This window comes from Oncorhynchus gorbuscha, linkage group LG21 (assembly GCF_021184085.1).
Source record: "Oncorhynchus gorbuscha isolate QuinsamMale2020 ecotype Even-year linkage group LG21, OgorEven_v1.0, whole genome shotgun sequence".
Lineage (NCBI taxonomy): Eukaryota > Metazoa > Chordata > Actinopteri > Salmoniformes > Salmonidae > Oncorhynchus > Oncorhynchus gorbuscha.
In genome coordinates, this window is record NC_060193.1 from 58,242,597 (window position 1) to 58,259,154 (window position 16,558).

Genomic DNA, 16,558 nt, shown 5'->3' on the forward strand with positions numbered 1-16,558 from the left:
ATTCTTGATACAGACAGGAAACTGTTGAGTGTGAAAAACCCAGCAGTGTTGCAGTTCCTGTCACAAACCGGTGCTGTCTTGCCCATTCACCCTCAATTGCACACATACACAATCCATGTCTCCCAGGCTTAAAAATCCTTATTTAACTGTTCTCTTCCACTTTGTCTACACACTGAAGTGGATTTAACAAGTGACATCAATAAGGGATCACAGCTTTCACCTGCTCAGTCTTTGTCATGAAAAGAAGAATATTGTGTATACTCAGTGACCACCTGGTAGGAGTTGTAGTTCTCATGAAATGGTGGTAACTTTTCGTCTTCTTCTTGGCCCCCAAATATGTTGAACCCGACATATGGTAAGTAAATTCACTCGCAAACAAGTATATATTTTAATATATATCTTAAACGACTGCATTTCCATGACTTTGACAATGCACATTTGAGGCTCATTCTCAGCGTACAAAACAAGCACTTTCATATCGGTATTGACTTTATGACACACACACACACACACACACACACACACACACACACACACACACACACACACACACACACACACACACACACACACACACACACACACACACACACACACACACACACACACACACACACACACACACACACACACACACACACAATTATCTCGTTTATCAGTAGTTGTGTTTATTGAATGATTCACTTGGGCAATAATATGCTATTTCCTGTCCCAGGATGCTATGTTTCTGACACAGAGTCCTTCTTTAATGAGAGGAAACCATGCATCTTTTAAATCCACTTACTCTCCTGCAGATAATGTCATGTGTTTCGGTTCACCTCACGTGGCACCGTTGACTGCCACCGTGTGGCCAAATGTTGTAAACACATTATAAAGAGCAGGTCACAATAGCCATTGGTGGCTGTGTCTCTGTTGCTATCATGCAATGTTGTTCTCTATCCCTCCTTTCTCTTTCCCCTGCTCTTCTCTCTTTCTCCTCCCCCTTCTCTCTTTCTCCTCCCCCTTCTCTCTTTCTCTCCTCCCCTTTCTCTCTTTCTCTCCTCCCCCTTCTCTCTTTCTCACTCTCCTTCTTTCCTCCCCTCTCTCCTCCTCCTCTCCTCGTCCACCTCTTTCCTCTCTCTGAGCAGCAGGCCATGTTGTTGGAGCAGCAGAGAATCCACCAGCTGAGAAACTATCAGGCTTCCATGGAGGCAGCCGGTCTGTCAATCACCTTCCCAGGTCACCGCCCCCTCTCCAGGGCCCAATCGTCTCCGGCCTCCGCTTCCTCCTTCCTCATCTCTGTCCCGCCTCCTGAGCCTCCCACCAAACCTCAGTTCACCACAGGTTAGTAGTAATGCTCTTCTCTTTTATATCAATCAAATGTATTTGTAAAGCCCTTTTCCATCAGCAGATGTCACCAAGTGCTGTACAGAAGCCCAGCTTAAAACCTAAAACAGCAAGCAATGCAGATGTAGATTCATTTTTATATATTTCTCTGTCTGTGCTCCTTTATCCCTCCTCTGTCAGTGTGTGTGTGTGTGTGTGTGTGTGTGTGTGTGTGTGTGTGTGTGTGTGTGTGTGTGTGTGTGTGTGTGTGTGTGTGTGTGTGTGTGTGTGCGTCAGTGGTAATATGCGTGTGTTCATTACAATGCGTGTGTTTGTGCTAATGTCCTGGGTTCTACCTGCAGGGTTGGTGTATGACTCTCTGATGCAAAAACACCAGTGTATGTGCGGGAACACACACACCCATCCGGAGCACGCCGGGCGCGTCCAGAGCATCTGGTCCAGACTGCAGGAGACAGGACTTAGGGGACAGTGTGAGGTACATTCTAAAGCCTTCAACCATCCTTCTCTTTGCTATTCTCTGTTATAGAATCATTTTTATTTGTATTTGTAGTCTTCAAACAAGGGTGAATTGAATGAATTTCTGTTGCGAGGAGTTACCAACTGATGCATAAACATACATCATTGCTTATCCTTTCCATGTACTTTGTCATTTGTGATTCACTTAAACACAGAGAATAAAACAAATGAATAGAAAGGAAATGTTGCACGTCTCCATTTTGTGTGTGTGTGTGTGTGTGTGTGTGTGCGCGTGTGCGTGTGCGTGTGTGTGTGTGTGTGTGCGTGTGCGTGTGTGTGTAGTGTATCCGTGGTAGGAAGGCCACTCTGGAGGAGCTCCAGACAGTCCACTCTGAAGCCCACGTCCTGCTGTATGGAACCAACCCCCTCCGACAGAAACTAGACTGTTCAGTCACGCCCATGTTGGTCAGATTACCATGTGGAGGAGTGGGGGTGAGTCTTCCTCTTCATCCTCCTCCTCCTTCTTTCTTCTCCTCCTCAACCATCTTTCTCCTCCTCTTTTCTCCTCTGCCTCCTCCTATTTCTACTCCTCCTCAACCATCTTTCTCCTCCTCTTTTCTCCTCTGCCTCCTCCTATTTCTCCTCCTCCTCAACCATCTTTCTCCTCCTCTTTTCTCCTCTGCCTCCTCCTATTTCTCCTCCTCCTCCTCAACCATCTTTCTCCTCCTCTTTTCTCCTCTGCCTCCTCCTATTTCTCCTCCTCAACCATCTTTCTCCTCCTCTTTTCTCCTCTGCCTCCTCCTATTTCTCCTCCTCAACCATTTTCTCCTCCTCTTTTCTCCTCTGCCTCCTCCTATTTCTCCTCCTCAACCATCTTTCTCCTCCTCTTTTCTCCTCTGCCTCCTCCTATTTCTCCTCCTCAACCATCTTTCTCCTCCTCCTTTCTCTGCCTCCTCCTCCTCCTCAACCATCTTTCTCCTCCTCTTTTCTCCTCTGCCTCCTCCTATTTCTAATCCTCCTCCTCAACCATCTTTCTCCTCCTCTTTTCTCCTCTGCCTCCTCCTATTTCTACTCCTCCTCAACCATCTTTCTCCTCCTCTTTTCTCCTCTGCCTCCTCCTATTTCTCCTCCTCCTCCTCAACCATCTTTCTCCTCCTCTTTTCTCCTCTGCCTCCTCCTATTTCTCCTCCTCAACCATCTTTCTCCTCCTCTTTTCTCCTCTGCCTCCTCCTATTTCTCCTCCTCAACCATTTTCTCCTCCTCTTTTCTCCTCTGCCTCCTCCTATTTCTCCTCCTCAACCATCTTTCTCCTCCTCCTTTCTCCTCTGCCTCCTCCTATTTCTCCTCCTCCTCCTCAACCATCTTTCTCCTCTTTTCTCCTCTGCCTCCTATTTCTCCTCCTCCTCAACCATCTTTCTCCTCCTCTTTTCTCCTCTGCCTCCTATTTCTCCTCCTCCTCAACCATCTTTCTCCTCCTCTTTTCTCCTCTGCCTCCTCCTATTTCTCCTCCTCAACCATCTTTCTCCTCCTCTTTTCTCCTCTGCCTCCTCCTATTTCTACTCCTCCTCAACCATCTTTCTCCTCCTCTTTTCTCCTCTACCTCCTATTTCTACTCCTCCTCAACCATCTTTCTCCTCCTCTTTTCTCCTCTGCCTCCTCCTATTTCTCCTCCTCAACCATCTTTCTCCTCCTCTTTTCTCCTCTGCCTCCTCCTATTTCTCCTCCTCCTCAACCATCTTTCTCCTCCTCTTTTCTCCTCTGCCTCCTCCTATTTCTCCTCCTCCTCAACCATCTTTCTCCTCCTCTTTTCTCCTCTGCCTCCTCCTATTTCTCCTCCTCCTCAACCATCTTTCTCCTCCTCTTTTCTCCTCTGCCTCCTCCTATTTCTCCTCCTCCTCAACCATCTTTCTCCTCCTATTTCTCCTCCTCCTCAACCATCTTTCTCCTCCTATTTCTCCTCCTCCTCAACCATCTTTCTCCTCCTCTTTTCTCCTCTGCCTCCTCCTATTTCTCCTCCTCAACCATCTTTCTCCTCCTATTTCTCCTCCTCCTCAACCATCTTTCTCCTCCTCTTTTCTCCTCTGCCTCCTCCTATTTCTCCTTCTCCTCAACCATCTTTCTCCTCCTATTTCTCCTCCTCCTCAACCATCTTTCTCCTCCTATTTCTCCTCCTCCTCAACCATCTTTCTCCTCCTATTTCTCCTCCTCCTCAACCATCTTTCTCCTCCTATTTCTCCTCCTCCTCAACCATCTTTCTCCTCCTATTTCTCCTCTGCCTCCTATTTCTCCTCCTCAACCATCTTTCTCCTCCTATTTCTCCTCCTCCTCAACCATCTTTCTCCTCCTATTTCTCCTCCTCCTCAACCATCTTTCTCCTCCTATTTCTCCTCCTCAACCATCTTTCTCCTCCTATTTCTCCTCTGCCTCCTCCTATTTCTCCTCCTCCTCAACCATCTTTCTCCTCCTATTTCTCCTCCTCCTCAACCATCTTTCTCCTCCTCTTTTCTCCTCTGCCTCCTCCTATTTCTCCTCCTCAAATCATTAACCCAGTTTTATATTTTGGTAATGAACCCATTTATCTACTTCATCAAAGTCAAATGAACACGTGGCTCGTGGATACAATGTGTATGTCTCTGTGTCCAGTATGAAGGAAGTTAGAGGTATTTTCACGAGTCAATGCTAACTGGTGTTAGCACAATAAATGGACGTCTATGGTAACAGCCATCACGCTATCTTATGGTCACATGCAAGCTGTTACCACAGACGTCCAGTCATTGTGCTTATGCTAGTTAGCAACTCCTTTCAAACTGCATGCAGACATAAAAATGGTCTCCACAAGTTTGTCTGACTCTGTGCAAGTAGATAAAGGGCTGCATTGCCAACATCCCAGAGTGTCCCTTTAACTGTGACGATGATGATGATTGCAGGTGGACAGTGACACCATCTGGAACGAGGTCCATTCCTCTACTGCAGTTCGTCTGGCTGTGGGTTCTGTGGTGGAGCTGGTGTTCAAAGTGGCCACTGGTGAACTGAAGGTGAGTCCTCTCTACCCTCTTCTCCTTTTCATCCCTCTATCCCTCCATTAAGGTTAGGTCTCTCTACCCTTCTTTTCATCCCTCTATCCCTCCATTAAGGTTAGGTCTCTCTACCCTCCTCTTCTCCTTTTCATCCCTCCATTAAGGTTAGGTCTCTCTACCCTCCTCTTCTCCTTTTCATCCCTCCATTAAGGTTAGGTCTCTCTACCCTCCTCTTCTCCTTTTCATCCCTCCATTAAGGTTAGGTCTCTCTACCCTCCTCTTCTCCTTTTCATCCCTCCATTAAGGTTAGGTCTCTCTACCCTCCTCTTCTCCTTTTCATCCCTCCATTAAGGTTAGGTGTCTCTACCCTCCTCTTCTCCTTTTCATCCCTCCATTAAGGTTAGGTCTCTCTACCCTCCTCTTCTCCTTTTCATCCCTCCATTAAGGTTAGGTCTCTCTACCCTCCTCTTCTCCTTTTCATCCCTCCATTAAGGTTAGGTCTCTCTACACTTTTTCCCCCCTTCACAAAGAATGCACTCAATCTCTCCCCCCCCCCATGGCTGGAGTTGTGGGTAATGTAGTTGTTGCATCTGGTTCCCAGAACGGCTTTGCTGTGGTTCGACCCCCTGGACACCACGCAGAAGAGAGCACTCCCATGGGCTTCTGCTACTTTAACTCAGTAGCCATCGCAGCCCGGCTGCTCCAACAGAGACTCAACGTCTGCAAGATCCTCATAGTAGACTGGGTGAGTTTGTGCTGGTCCTTCACCTGACCTTTTAAAGAGAAAGTGGGTTTTGTAAATGACTGTAGAATTACCATTGGATGTAAGAAGAAGAAAAAATGGACAATGGTCATCTGATTGGCCATGTGTGCTGTCCATCAGGATGTTCACCATGGCAATGGGACCCAGCAAGCATTTTACGACGACCCCAACGTGCTGTACCTGTCTCTCCATCGATACGACGATGGAAACTTCTTCCCTGGCAGCGGAGCACCCGACGAGGTAATGGTGACACATCTCATGGGAACGTGTGTGTGTGTGTGTGTGTGTGTTTGTGTGTTCTCATGGCTATATTCCTCCCATCCTTTCTCTGTCAGGTGGGCAGTGGTCCAGGAGTAGGTTTTAACGTTAACATGGCCTTCACTGGGGGGCTGGAGCCACCTATGGGAGATGCAGAGTACCTGGCAGCCTTCAGGTAACACACAACACTTACCCCTCCAGACATGCCACCAGGGGTCTTTTCACAGTCCCCAAATCCAGAACTAATGAATGAATGTGTACAGTATTATATAGAGCCCTTATTGCATCTCATATTGTTCAAATAAACAGGAAACCTGGTTTCAAAAAACAGATAAAGCAACACCTCACGGCACAACGCCTCTCCCCTACTTGGCCCAGATAGTGTGTGTGTACAGTGTGTATTGGTGTGTAGGCTGTGTGTGTACAGTATGTATTGATGTGTAGGCTGTGTGTGTACAGTATGTATTGATGTGTAGGCTGTGTGTGTGTGTACAGTATGTATTGATGTGTAGGCTGTGTGTACAGTGTGTATTGGTGTGTAGGCTGTGTGTGTACAGTATGTATTGATGTGTAGGCTGTGTGTGTACAGTATGTATTGATGTGTAGGCTGTGTGTGTACAGTATGTATTGATGTGTAGGCTGTGTGTGTGTGTACAGTATGTATTGATGTGTAGGCTGTGTGTGTGTGTACAGTATGTATTGATGTGTAGGCTGTGTGTGTGTGTACAGTATGTATTGATGTGTAGGCTGTGTGTGTGTGTACAGTATGTATTGATGTGTAGGCTGTGTGTGTGTGTGTGTGTGTACAGTATGTATTGATGTGTAGGCTGTGTGTGTGTGTGTACAGTATGTATTGATGTGTAGGCTGTGTGTGTGTGTACAGTATGTATTGATGTGTAGGCTGTGTGTGTGTGTACAGTATGTATTGGTGTGTAGGCGGCGTGTGTACAGTATGTATTGGTGTGTAGGCGGCGTGTGTGTGTACAGTATGTATTGGTGTGTAGGCTGTGTGTGTACAGTATGTATTGGTGTGTAGGCTGTGTGTGTACAGTATGTATTGGTGTGTAGGCTGTGTGTGTGTGTGTACAGTATGTATTGGTGTGTAGGCTGTGTGTGTGTGTGTGTGTACAGTATGTATTGATGTGTAGGCTGTGTGTGTGTGTACAGTATGTATTGATGTGTAGGCTGTGTGTACAGTATGTATTGGTGTGTAGGCTGTGTGTGTACAGTGTGTATTGGTGTGTAGGCTGTGTGTGTACAGTGTGTATTGGTGTGTAGGCTGTGTGTGTACAGTGTGTATTGGGTGTGTACAGTATGTATTGGTGTGTAGGCTGTGTGTGTACAGTATGTATTGGTGTGTAGGCTGTGTGTGTACAGTATGTATTGGTGTGTAGGCTGTGTGTGTACAGTATGTATTGGTGTGTAGGCTGTGTGTGTACAGTATGTATTGGTGTGTAGGCTGTGTGTACAGTATGTATTGGTGTGTAGGCTGTGTGTACAGTATGTATTGGTGTGTAGGCTGTGTGTGTACAGTATGTATTGGTGTGTAGGCTGTGTGTGTACAGTATGTATTGGTGTGTAGGCTGCGTGTGTGTGTGTACAGTATGTATTGATGTGTAGTGCAGTATGTATTGGTGTGTGTGTGTGTACAGTATGTATTGGTGTGTGTGTGTGTACAGTATGTATTGGTGTGTAGGCTGTACAGTATGTATTGGTGTGTGTACAGTGTGTACAGTATGTATTGGTGTGTAGGCTGTGTGTAGGCGCGTGTGTACAGTAGGCGGCGTGTGTGTACAGTATGTATTGGTGTGTAGGCTGTGTGTGTACAGTATGTATTGGTGTGTATGTGTACAGTATGTATTGGTGTGTAGGCTGTGTGTGTACAGTATGTATTGGTGTGTAGGCGGCGTGTGTGTACAGTATGTATTGGTGTGTAGGCAGTATGTATTGGTGTGTAGGCTGTGTGTGTACAGTATGTATTGGTGTGTAGGCTGTGTGTGTACAGTATGTATTGGTGTGTAGGCTGTGTGTGTACAGTATGTATTGGTGTGTAGGCTGTGTGTGTACAGTATGTATTGGTGTGTAGGCTGTGTGTGTATGTGGTGTGTACAGTATGTATTGTACAGTATGTGTAGGCTGTGTGTGTACAGTATGTATTGGTGTGTAGGCTGTGTGTGTACAGTATGTATTGATGTGTAGGCTGTGTGTGTGTACAGTGTGTATTGTGTGTAGGTGGCTGTGTGTGTACAGTATGTATTGGTGTGTAGGCTGTGTGTGTACAGTATGTATTGGTGTAGGCTGTGTGTGTACAGTATGTATTGGTGTGTGTGTGTGTACAGTATGTATTGGTGTGTAGGCTGTGTGTGTACAGTATGTATTGGTGTGTAGGCTGTGTGTGTACAGTATGTATTGGTGTGTAGGCGGCGTGTGTACAGTATGTATTGGTGTGTAGGCGGCGTGTGTGTACAGTATGTATTGGTGTGTAGGCGGCGTGTGTGTACAGTATGTATTGGTGTGTAGGCGGCGTGTGTACAGTATGTATTGGTGTGTAGGCTGTGTGTGTGTGTGTACAGTATGTATTGATGTGTAGGCTGTGTGTGTGTGTGTGTGTACAGTATGTATTGATGTGTAGGCTGTGTGTGTGTGTACAGTGTGTATTGGTGTGTAGGCTGTGTGTGTACAGTATGTATTGGTGTGTAGGCTGTGTGTGTACAGTATGTATTGGTGTGTTGGCTGTGTGTGTACAGTATGTATTGGTGTGTAGGCTGTGTGTGTACAGTATGTATTGGTGTGTAGGCTGTGTGTGTACAGTATGTATTGGTGTGTAGGCTGTGTGTGTACAGTATGTATTGGTGTGTAGGCGGCGTGTGTACAGTATGTATTGGTGTGTGTGTGTGTACAGTATGTATTGGTGTGTAGGCGGCGTGTGTGTACAGTATGTATTGGTGCGTGTGTGTACAGTATGTATTGGTGTGTAGGCGGCGTGTGTGTGTGTACAGTATGTATTGGTGTGTAGGCGGCGTGTGTGTACAGTATGTATTGGTGTGTAGGCGGCGTGTGTGTACAGTATGTATTGGTGTGTAGGCGGCGTGTGTGTACAGTATGTATTGGTGTGTAGGCGGCGTGTGTGTACAGTATGTATTGGTGTGTAGGCGGCGTGTGTGTACAGTGTACAGTGTGTGTAGGCGGCGTGTGTGTACAGTGTGTAGGCGGCGTGTGTGTACAGTGTGTAGGCGGCGTGTGTGTACAGTGTGTAGGCGGCGTGTGTGTACAGTGTGTAGGCGGCGTGTGTGTACAGTGTGTAGGCGGCGTGTGTGTACAGGCGGCGTGTGTGTACAGTGTGTATTGGTGTGTAGGCTGTGTGTATTGGTGTGTAGGCTGTGTGTGTACAGTGTATATTGGTGTGTAGGCTGTGTGTGTACAGTGTGTATTGGTGTGTAGGCTGTGTGTGTACAGTATGTATTGGTCTGTAGGCGGCGTGTGTGTACAGTATGTATTGGTGTGTAGGCGGCGTGTGTGTACAGTATGTATTGGTGTGTAGGCTGTGTGTGTACAGTATGTATTGGTGTGTAGGCGGTGTGTGTGTACAGTGTGTATTGGTGTGTAGGCTGTGTGTACAGTGTGTATTGGTGTGTAGGCTGTGTGTATTGGTGTGTAGGCTGTGTGTGTACAGTGTGTATTGGTGTGTAGGCTGTGTGTGTACAGTGTGTATTGGTGTGTAGGCTGTGTGTGTACAGTGTGTATTGGTGTGTATTATGTCCTGTTTCATGTGGACCTCAGGAAGAGGAGCTGCTGCTTTCACAACAGATAATGATTCTAATAAAATACCAAATATCAAAAAACACACATGCACTGAAGTTGCGAAACTGACCAACTCTCTCCCCCCCTCTTTCCCTCTGCCTAGGTCTGTGGTGATGCCCATAGCTAATGAATTTGCTCCTGACGTGGTGCTGGTGTCCTCAGGCTTCGACGCTGTCGAGGGTCACCCTCCTCCCCTCGGCGGTTACACCCTCACCTCCAAATGTACGTTTATGTGTAAAGTAGCACTGGTGCAATGATGTCTGTATCTTTTTTGTTATTAGCTGACGCCTGAGGTCCAGACACACAACATGACAGACAGGAGATGTGGACACCTGTGGAGTCCACTCATTTAATGGGGTGTCCACATACTAGTGTATGTCATGCACTGTATTCTTTGCTGCTATGGAATACAGTGCATTCGGGAAGTATTCAGACCCCTTGACTTTTTCCACATTTTGTTGTGTTACAGCCTTATTCTAAAATTGATTAAATAAAAAATGTTCGTCATCAATCTACAGACAATACCCCATAATGACAAATAAAAACAGATTTAAAAATGTTTTTGCAAATGTATACAAAAAAACAAAACAGAAATACCTTATTTACATAAGTATTCAGACCCTTTGCTATTAGACTCAAAATTGTGCTCAGGTGCATCCTGTTTCCATTGATCATCCTTGAGATGTTTTACCTGTGCTGAATTTAATTGATTGGACATGATTTGGAAAGGCACACCTGTCTAGAAGAAGGTCCCACAGTTGACAGTGCATGTCAGAGCAAAAACTAAGCCCCCAAGACTCTTCCTAGAGATGGCCGCCCGGCCAAACTGAGCAATCGTGGGAGAAGGGCCTTGGTCAGGGAGGTGACCACGAACACGATGGCCATTCTGACAGAGCTGAAAATAGCTGTGCAGCAACGCTCCCAATCCAACCTGACAGAGCTTGAGAGGATCTGCAGAGAAGAACAGGAGAAACTCCTCAAATATACTTGTGCCAAGCTTTTAGCGTCACACCCAAGAAGAATCGATGCTGTAGTCACTGCCAAACGTGCTTCAACAAAGTACAGAGTAAAGGGTCTGAATACTTATGTAAATGTGATTTTATTTTTATTTTCTAATTTAATACAAAACTTCCAAAAACCTGTTTTTGCTTTGTCATTATGGGTTATTGTGTGTAGATTGATAAGGAAAAACATGTATTTAATCCATTTTAGAATAATGCTGTAACGTAACAAAACGTGGGAAAAGTCAAGGGGTCTGAATACTTTCTGAATGCACCGTATTGATGATTCCTCTCTCTGCCCCTCCCTTCACACACATACCCTCTCCTGCAGGTTTTGGGTACCTGACACGTCAGCTGATGACCCTGGCGGAGGGTCGCGTGGTGCTGGCATTGGAGGGAGGTCACGACCTCATGGCCATCTGTGACGCCTCCGAGGCCTGCGTCTCCGCTCTGCTGGGCAACCAGGTGAGGGAAGGAGGGAGAAAGGAAGAGGGGGGGGTCAGGAAGGGTAATGATAAGACATTTATAGTGGTCTGGTGAAGAACTGAAAAGGAGAGGGAATGGATGAATGTTGAAGATGGACTGGTGTGTGTCCGGTTATCAGATACACACTGTCAAACTGTGCTTTGTGTTGTCCACAGCTGGACCCTCTCCCTCAGACGCTTCTGGAGCAGAGACCCAACCAGAATGCTGTGTGCTCCATAGAGAAGGTTATAGAAACACACAGTGAGTACAGAGCACAGTTTCCTATCTGAGATTGAAGAGGCAGGAAGTTCTCCCTCAACTTATTCCAGTCTTAAAAGTTGAGTAAGTTAGATTTTTTTTGGTCCAGAAATTTACCTATATTTCTATTAGATGTACTGTAAAAAGTTTATGATTAGTGAATTCCGTAATTTAATTATTTTGTGAGATGCTGCTCCTTATTAGCTGGAATCAAATTGTAGCCCTATGCAGACATTCTCTTTCTTCCGAGGCACGTGTTACTAAGCAACCCCCCGGACTTGCCTGGGCAGGCCTGCCCATTCCTGGGCCTGGGCTATAGCCAGTGTGAGACATGTTTGTGCTCTGAAACTAAATAAATACTACACTCTGACCTACAAAACAGGATAGTGCTAGACAAATCAAGGAATGTGAACTTCAAAGCGTGATGAAGTTTTATTGGGATTTGTAGCTGTTGTTGGTAAGTAATGGAGCTGCTAGCTTCTAAAGTTAACTTACTGATCCTTTATCATTGTTCACTCTCTATCCTCCCTCTCTCCTCCGTCCCTCTCCCCGCTCGCTATCCCTCCCTCCCTCCCTCTTTCTCCAGGTAAGTACTGGCGCTCCATGCAGCGTGGCTCCCCCAGGCTGGGCCTGTCTGTGCTGGAGGCTCAGAGAGGAGACTCGGAGGAGGCTGAGACCGTCAGCGCCATGGCCTCTCTCTCTGTGGCCAACAAACAGAGGTAGGTCACCATAGCTACTATCATCCAGTTCTATTGAGATGCACCCGTTTTGCTAACACACCTTTCTTTCCTCTTGTTCCCCTTAGCAGGTCGGAGGAGGAACCCATGGAGGAGGAAGCACCATTATAGCGGGGGGAAGCATAAGGGCGTCGTACCGTGACTGTCGGCCTCTGCAGCTCGGAAGACTACCTTCTGGAGAGTCTCGACTGTCCCTTTCATTTAGTCCCTCTGCGCCGTGCCTATCACCTTGATTGGCAGCTCCTCTGCCAATGAGAGAGAGGGATGGGCTTCAGAGTAGGGAGTCAATGGGGATACGATATGAAGGACGGAAGTGACAAAGCGCTGCAGCCAGACAGCTCAGCGTGGTCAGCTCACCGTGACTCTAAAGAGACGTTTGTTTCTGCCAGTCAGACTGAGGCAGCCCCAGAAGACACCCCAGCACCGAGGCAGTGGGTTCTCGGAGTGGAGGCGGATAATGGAAGTGTTACTCCTGAAGGGAAAGATCTGCTGCTTTACAGAGCTCCCCCGTGGCCAAATATGGAGACAGAGGACAGGACAAGTCCGGCTGTCACACACAGCGTGGACATTTATTTTCTCTCCTGCTTTTGTCCCCCTAAATGGAGGACATGCTACTGATGGAGATGGTGGTTACTGATGAGAGATGGCGGACAACAAAGCCCCTAGGAGAATTGTCGGGCTGTCATTGGCTGAGGACAGTAGACTTGACTGTGGTTGGCCGTTGAGCAAGCGTCCTTTGCAGTTATTGGATGATGAGGCTATTGGATCTTTGCCTTATTGATGCAGCTGGTAGTTCTGTGATGGTCCACCAATGAGAGAGTGCCTTTGTGAAGCTCTGATGGATTTCAGGATTGTGTCAGAAATGAAGATTGCCTTAAATGATGATCCTGACCAGGGGAGAGCGAGAAATACATTTTCCTGTTTGACAGAGGACGGGATGGTGGAAAAAGGGATCTTTCAGCATGTTTACCAGAATTGTGATGTAGACAGCGTTTGTCTCTCACAGCCTCTTTTAGAGGTCATTATACCTTTGGATTGATATATTTTTCTGTAAAAATGCTTCAAAAAGGTAGTTGCAAGCAAACATTTGAAACGTTCAACTTCCAGTTGATTCGTAAAGCACTGTTGAAGGTTAGCATTTAGCCTTATGTAGCTTCCCTTTATCACATAACCAATCGCTAACGGAGAAAAAGCATGTCTCACCAGAAAGACCTGTCGGTTGCAAGGTTGGAAAGTTATTCAAAAAGAACTAGTCGAGCAAAAAAAAAGCCAAAGCATGAGTTTGCATCCAGCTCTTTCGTACCACTAGTAACAGCAGGCATACACAGTACTACTACTGGCTTTTCATACCAAGCACACTGTTCGAGAGCTAACGGATCAAACATGTATGTCTCAACCTTTTTGTTAAATAATTATTGAATTCCAATGTATTGTTTGGCAACTACCTTAGTTAATAGTTACTATAAACATCTTGTCATGTATATTGAATTGAACATATTGTGAAGCCAAGTGTTAATTTGCCATCTTTGAAACTATCATTTCCACATCAAGCTAGTCAATTGACTAAACCATCATCAACTTTTTCTTAATCAACGATCTCAAGTGTGTGACAATTCTATTTTTGGCATGTATGAAAATCTCAAATTTTGAACATACTTTTTATATTTGCGTATTTGTCCTTTTGTGTTGTTACTCTGTACAGTTGATGTGCCACTTGCTCTTATTGTCCTCATCATGCATTGGGATGGAGATCAGCCTTTCTACCCTATACCATGATTCCAGCAATTGTCTATTTACTTACAGAATGATCCAGTTTACAGAGAGGTTCTACATGGAAAACCTAGAAATATATTATATCCGTAGCCTACATGAGAGCTATGACGTTGTGAAAGAGAATAGCTATGGCAAAGATGGTCTCACTCCAGTAAATAACTCTAAAAACCTTATGTGGGGGGTTGAGGTTGACTGCACTGTTTTAAACTGGCCCTGGTAGGAGCAGCCCTGCACTCAGCAGCACTGTATGTGGTCTCTGTTCCACACATTTGTTTTTGTACTGTATTGTTCCGGGCTGCACTGTAGCTAGACTAGACTAGCATGGGGCATTTTAAAGACACTTCACTTTCGCGTTTGACTTCATTGGGACCAACCAAAATGACATACCGAGGTTACTTTGGACACCATAACGCACTGTTGTTGATTTGATAGCATGGTTACTGCTGTGCTGACATGGTTACTGCTATGCTGACATGGTTACTGTACATTAGCATACCTCGACTTCAGAAAATGTTGTGACATCACTTCTTCCTGTCGTAGCTACATTAGTTGAGTTGTCAAGAAAACAGAGTCATGATATTAGTGGGTTGGCATGGTCTCATTATAGTTCAAACTATTCTCATCCCTAGTAAATAACTCCTTTTAGTTTTCAATAATGTTCTTACACTAATTTTGGTAGTATCATGTTTTAGTAAACATTGTATGTTTTGCTTTGTGTTTGCTCTCAGATTCACCATTCCTATGAATAGTTTCAGAGCCCCAGGGTTTGGTGTGTTCCTTTAAAAAACATTTCTTTCATGGCCTCTAATTCTCTGCATGGTTTGTCTGTCCGCATGCCTGTCTGGCTGTACGTCTGTGTAACACTGGATTTGCACAGTAGAAGAAAACTGGAGGACTAAATCCTATCCCAGAAAACCCAGTGTGAATGTCTCTTCTTCTTTGGTGTTCTAAGGATACAAAGGACTTAACTTGTCAAAATGAATTCCACATTAGATTTTTTTAAATGTAAATGCTCAGTTTTTGTGGGAAATTACCCAGCACTTAAACAAGATAATGGACAATAGACTTGACTGTGTTTAGAGTAAGAGGAATATGGATTAGCTAGGCTAATCTTCGAGTGTATTTATGCTGGCTTCACATGCTCATGGGGAAGTGGAACAATTAAGTCCGACATGATTGTGTTTAAGTGCTTTTGAAGTCGGAAAAATTCTTCAACCAATAGGATTTTAGCTAGCTTATCAAGGTTGCTAATAATAAAGTTAGCTAGCTTGCTTAACATTGACAATATGGTCAAACTAGCTACCTTCTCCATATTGATGTGGTCGTAGTTGTCAAACTGATTTGTTATTTTTTTGGTTGAAAAGTTCAAAGGTCAGTGGTGAAACATCACAACTCGCCAACTCGGGCAACAACATCTTCTGTTTCCCACTTGAAATTCTGATTTGGAGGTTCGCTCAAGTGAAACTTCTCAATTGGAAATAGGAACTTCCGATACGACATGAACGTGGCATTACATCCATCTAGACTGCTTGTCTCTCCCCTAAGAGTGTTTCTAGGGTGTTGGGGACAGACACAAAAAGTAGACAATGGCTAAAACATCCTTTAAAACACTCCATATGTGGTTGATTGGGAAGGGAATTTCCTGCAGACTCTTATCCACTTAAGCCAGTTGTATTTAAAACCACTGTGGTTAAAAAGAGCTGTTCTCGGTTTACATATGTAAATGTTAGTTATTTTTGTTTTCTTTCCATTCCATTGTTACAAATGATATCTTGTTGGGACCGATATGCTTTTGACATTTTGTCTCAGACATAAACTCTAAAATATATTTCAGAAAAATGAAGCCGTCTTGTGTGTTAATTGTGATGCTATATTTATGAATCCAAAAATGAATAGTTACCAGACCTATGTCAAGTCAATATGTTCTTGGTTATCAAAGGCCCTGTCCAGAAACCACAACCGTCCTAGGCACTGGTGTAGATCTGGGCCAGTATTCATAAAGCGTCTCAGAGAAGAGTCCTGATCTAAAATCAGTTTGGCCTTCTTGATAATGAATTAAGATTACTGAACAGAAGACCCTAGATCAGCAACCCTACTCTGAGACGTTTGATCCGTACGACCACTGAAATGATTAGAGACCCTGAGAGAGATTGAGGAGAGAGTTTCTGTTTGCTACTGGCTGGGTGAACCATGTACCTGCTACTCGCTGGGTGAACCATGTACCTGCTACTCGCTGGGTGAACCATGTACCTGCTACTCGCTGGGTGAACCATGTACCTGCAGGGGGGTCGTAACAGCAGCGTGACACATTGTACTGTAACTTCCCCTGCTACTGGCTGGGTGAACCATGTACCTGCTACTCGCTGGGTGAACCATGTACCTGCTACTCGCTGGGTGAACCATGTACCTGCAGGGGGGTCGTAACAGCAGTGTGACACATTGTACTGTAACTTCCCCTGCTACTGGCTGGGTGAACCATGTACCTGCTACTCGCTGGGTGAACCATGTACCTGCAGGGGGGTCGTAACAGCAGCGTGACACATTGTACTGTAACTTCCCCTGCTACTGGCTGGGTGAACCATGTACCTGCTACTCGCTGGGTGAACCATGTACCTGCTACTCGCTGGGTGAACCATGTACCTGCAGGGGGGTCGTAACAGCAGTGTGACACATTGTACTGTAACTTCCCCTGCTACTGGCTGG

The 16,558-nt window shown here is 45.4% G+C and overlaps 1 protein-coding gene across 2 annotated transcripts in view; it reads left to right on the forward strand.

Moving 5' to 3' along the window:
* The window catches only part of LOC124007987 (histone deacetylase 4-like), a 66,317-nt gene extending 50,619 nt beyond the window's left edge, over window positions 1-15,698 (forward strand). For both annotated transcript variants that reach the window (XM_046318907.1, XM_046318908.1), the window contains 12 exons: window positions 1,128-1,323; window positions 1,668-1,801; window positions 2,125-2,274; window positions 4,710-4,817; window positions 5,401-5,544; window positions 5,683-5,802; window positions 5,898-5,995; window positions 9,725-9,843; window positions 10,954-11,087; window positions 11,264-11,348; window positions 11,932-12,064; window positions 12,151-15,698. In XM_046318907.1, coding sequence (XP_046174863.1) covers window positions 1,128-1,323; window positions 1,668-1,801; window positions 2,125-2,274; window positions 4,710-4,817; window positions 5,401-5,544; window positions 5,683-5,802; window positions 5,898-5,995; window positions 9,725-9,843; window positions 10,954-11,087; window positions 11,264-11,348; window positions 11,932-12,064; window positions 12,151-12,193 — 1,464 coding nt within the window. In that variant the 3' untranslated portion in view covers window positions 12,194-15,698. The remainder of the gene's footprint in view (window positions 1-1,127; window positions 1,324-1,667; window positions 1,802-2,124; window positions 2,275-4,709; window positions 4,818-5,400; window positions 5,545-5,682; window positions 5,803-5,897; window positions 5,996-9,724; window positions 9,844-10,953; window positions 11,088-11,263; window positions 11,349-11,931; window positions 12,065-12,150) is intronic.
* Window positions 15,699-16,558: the final 860 nt, after the last annotated feature.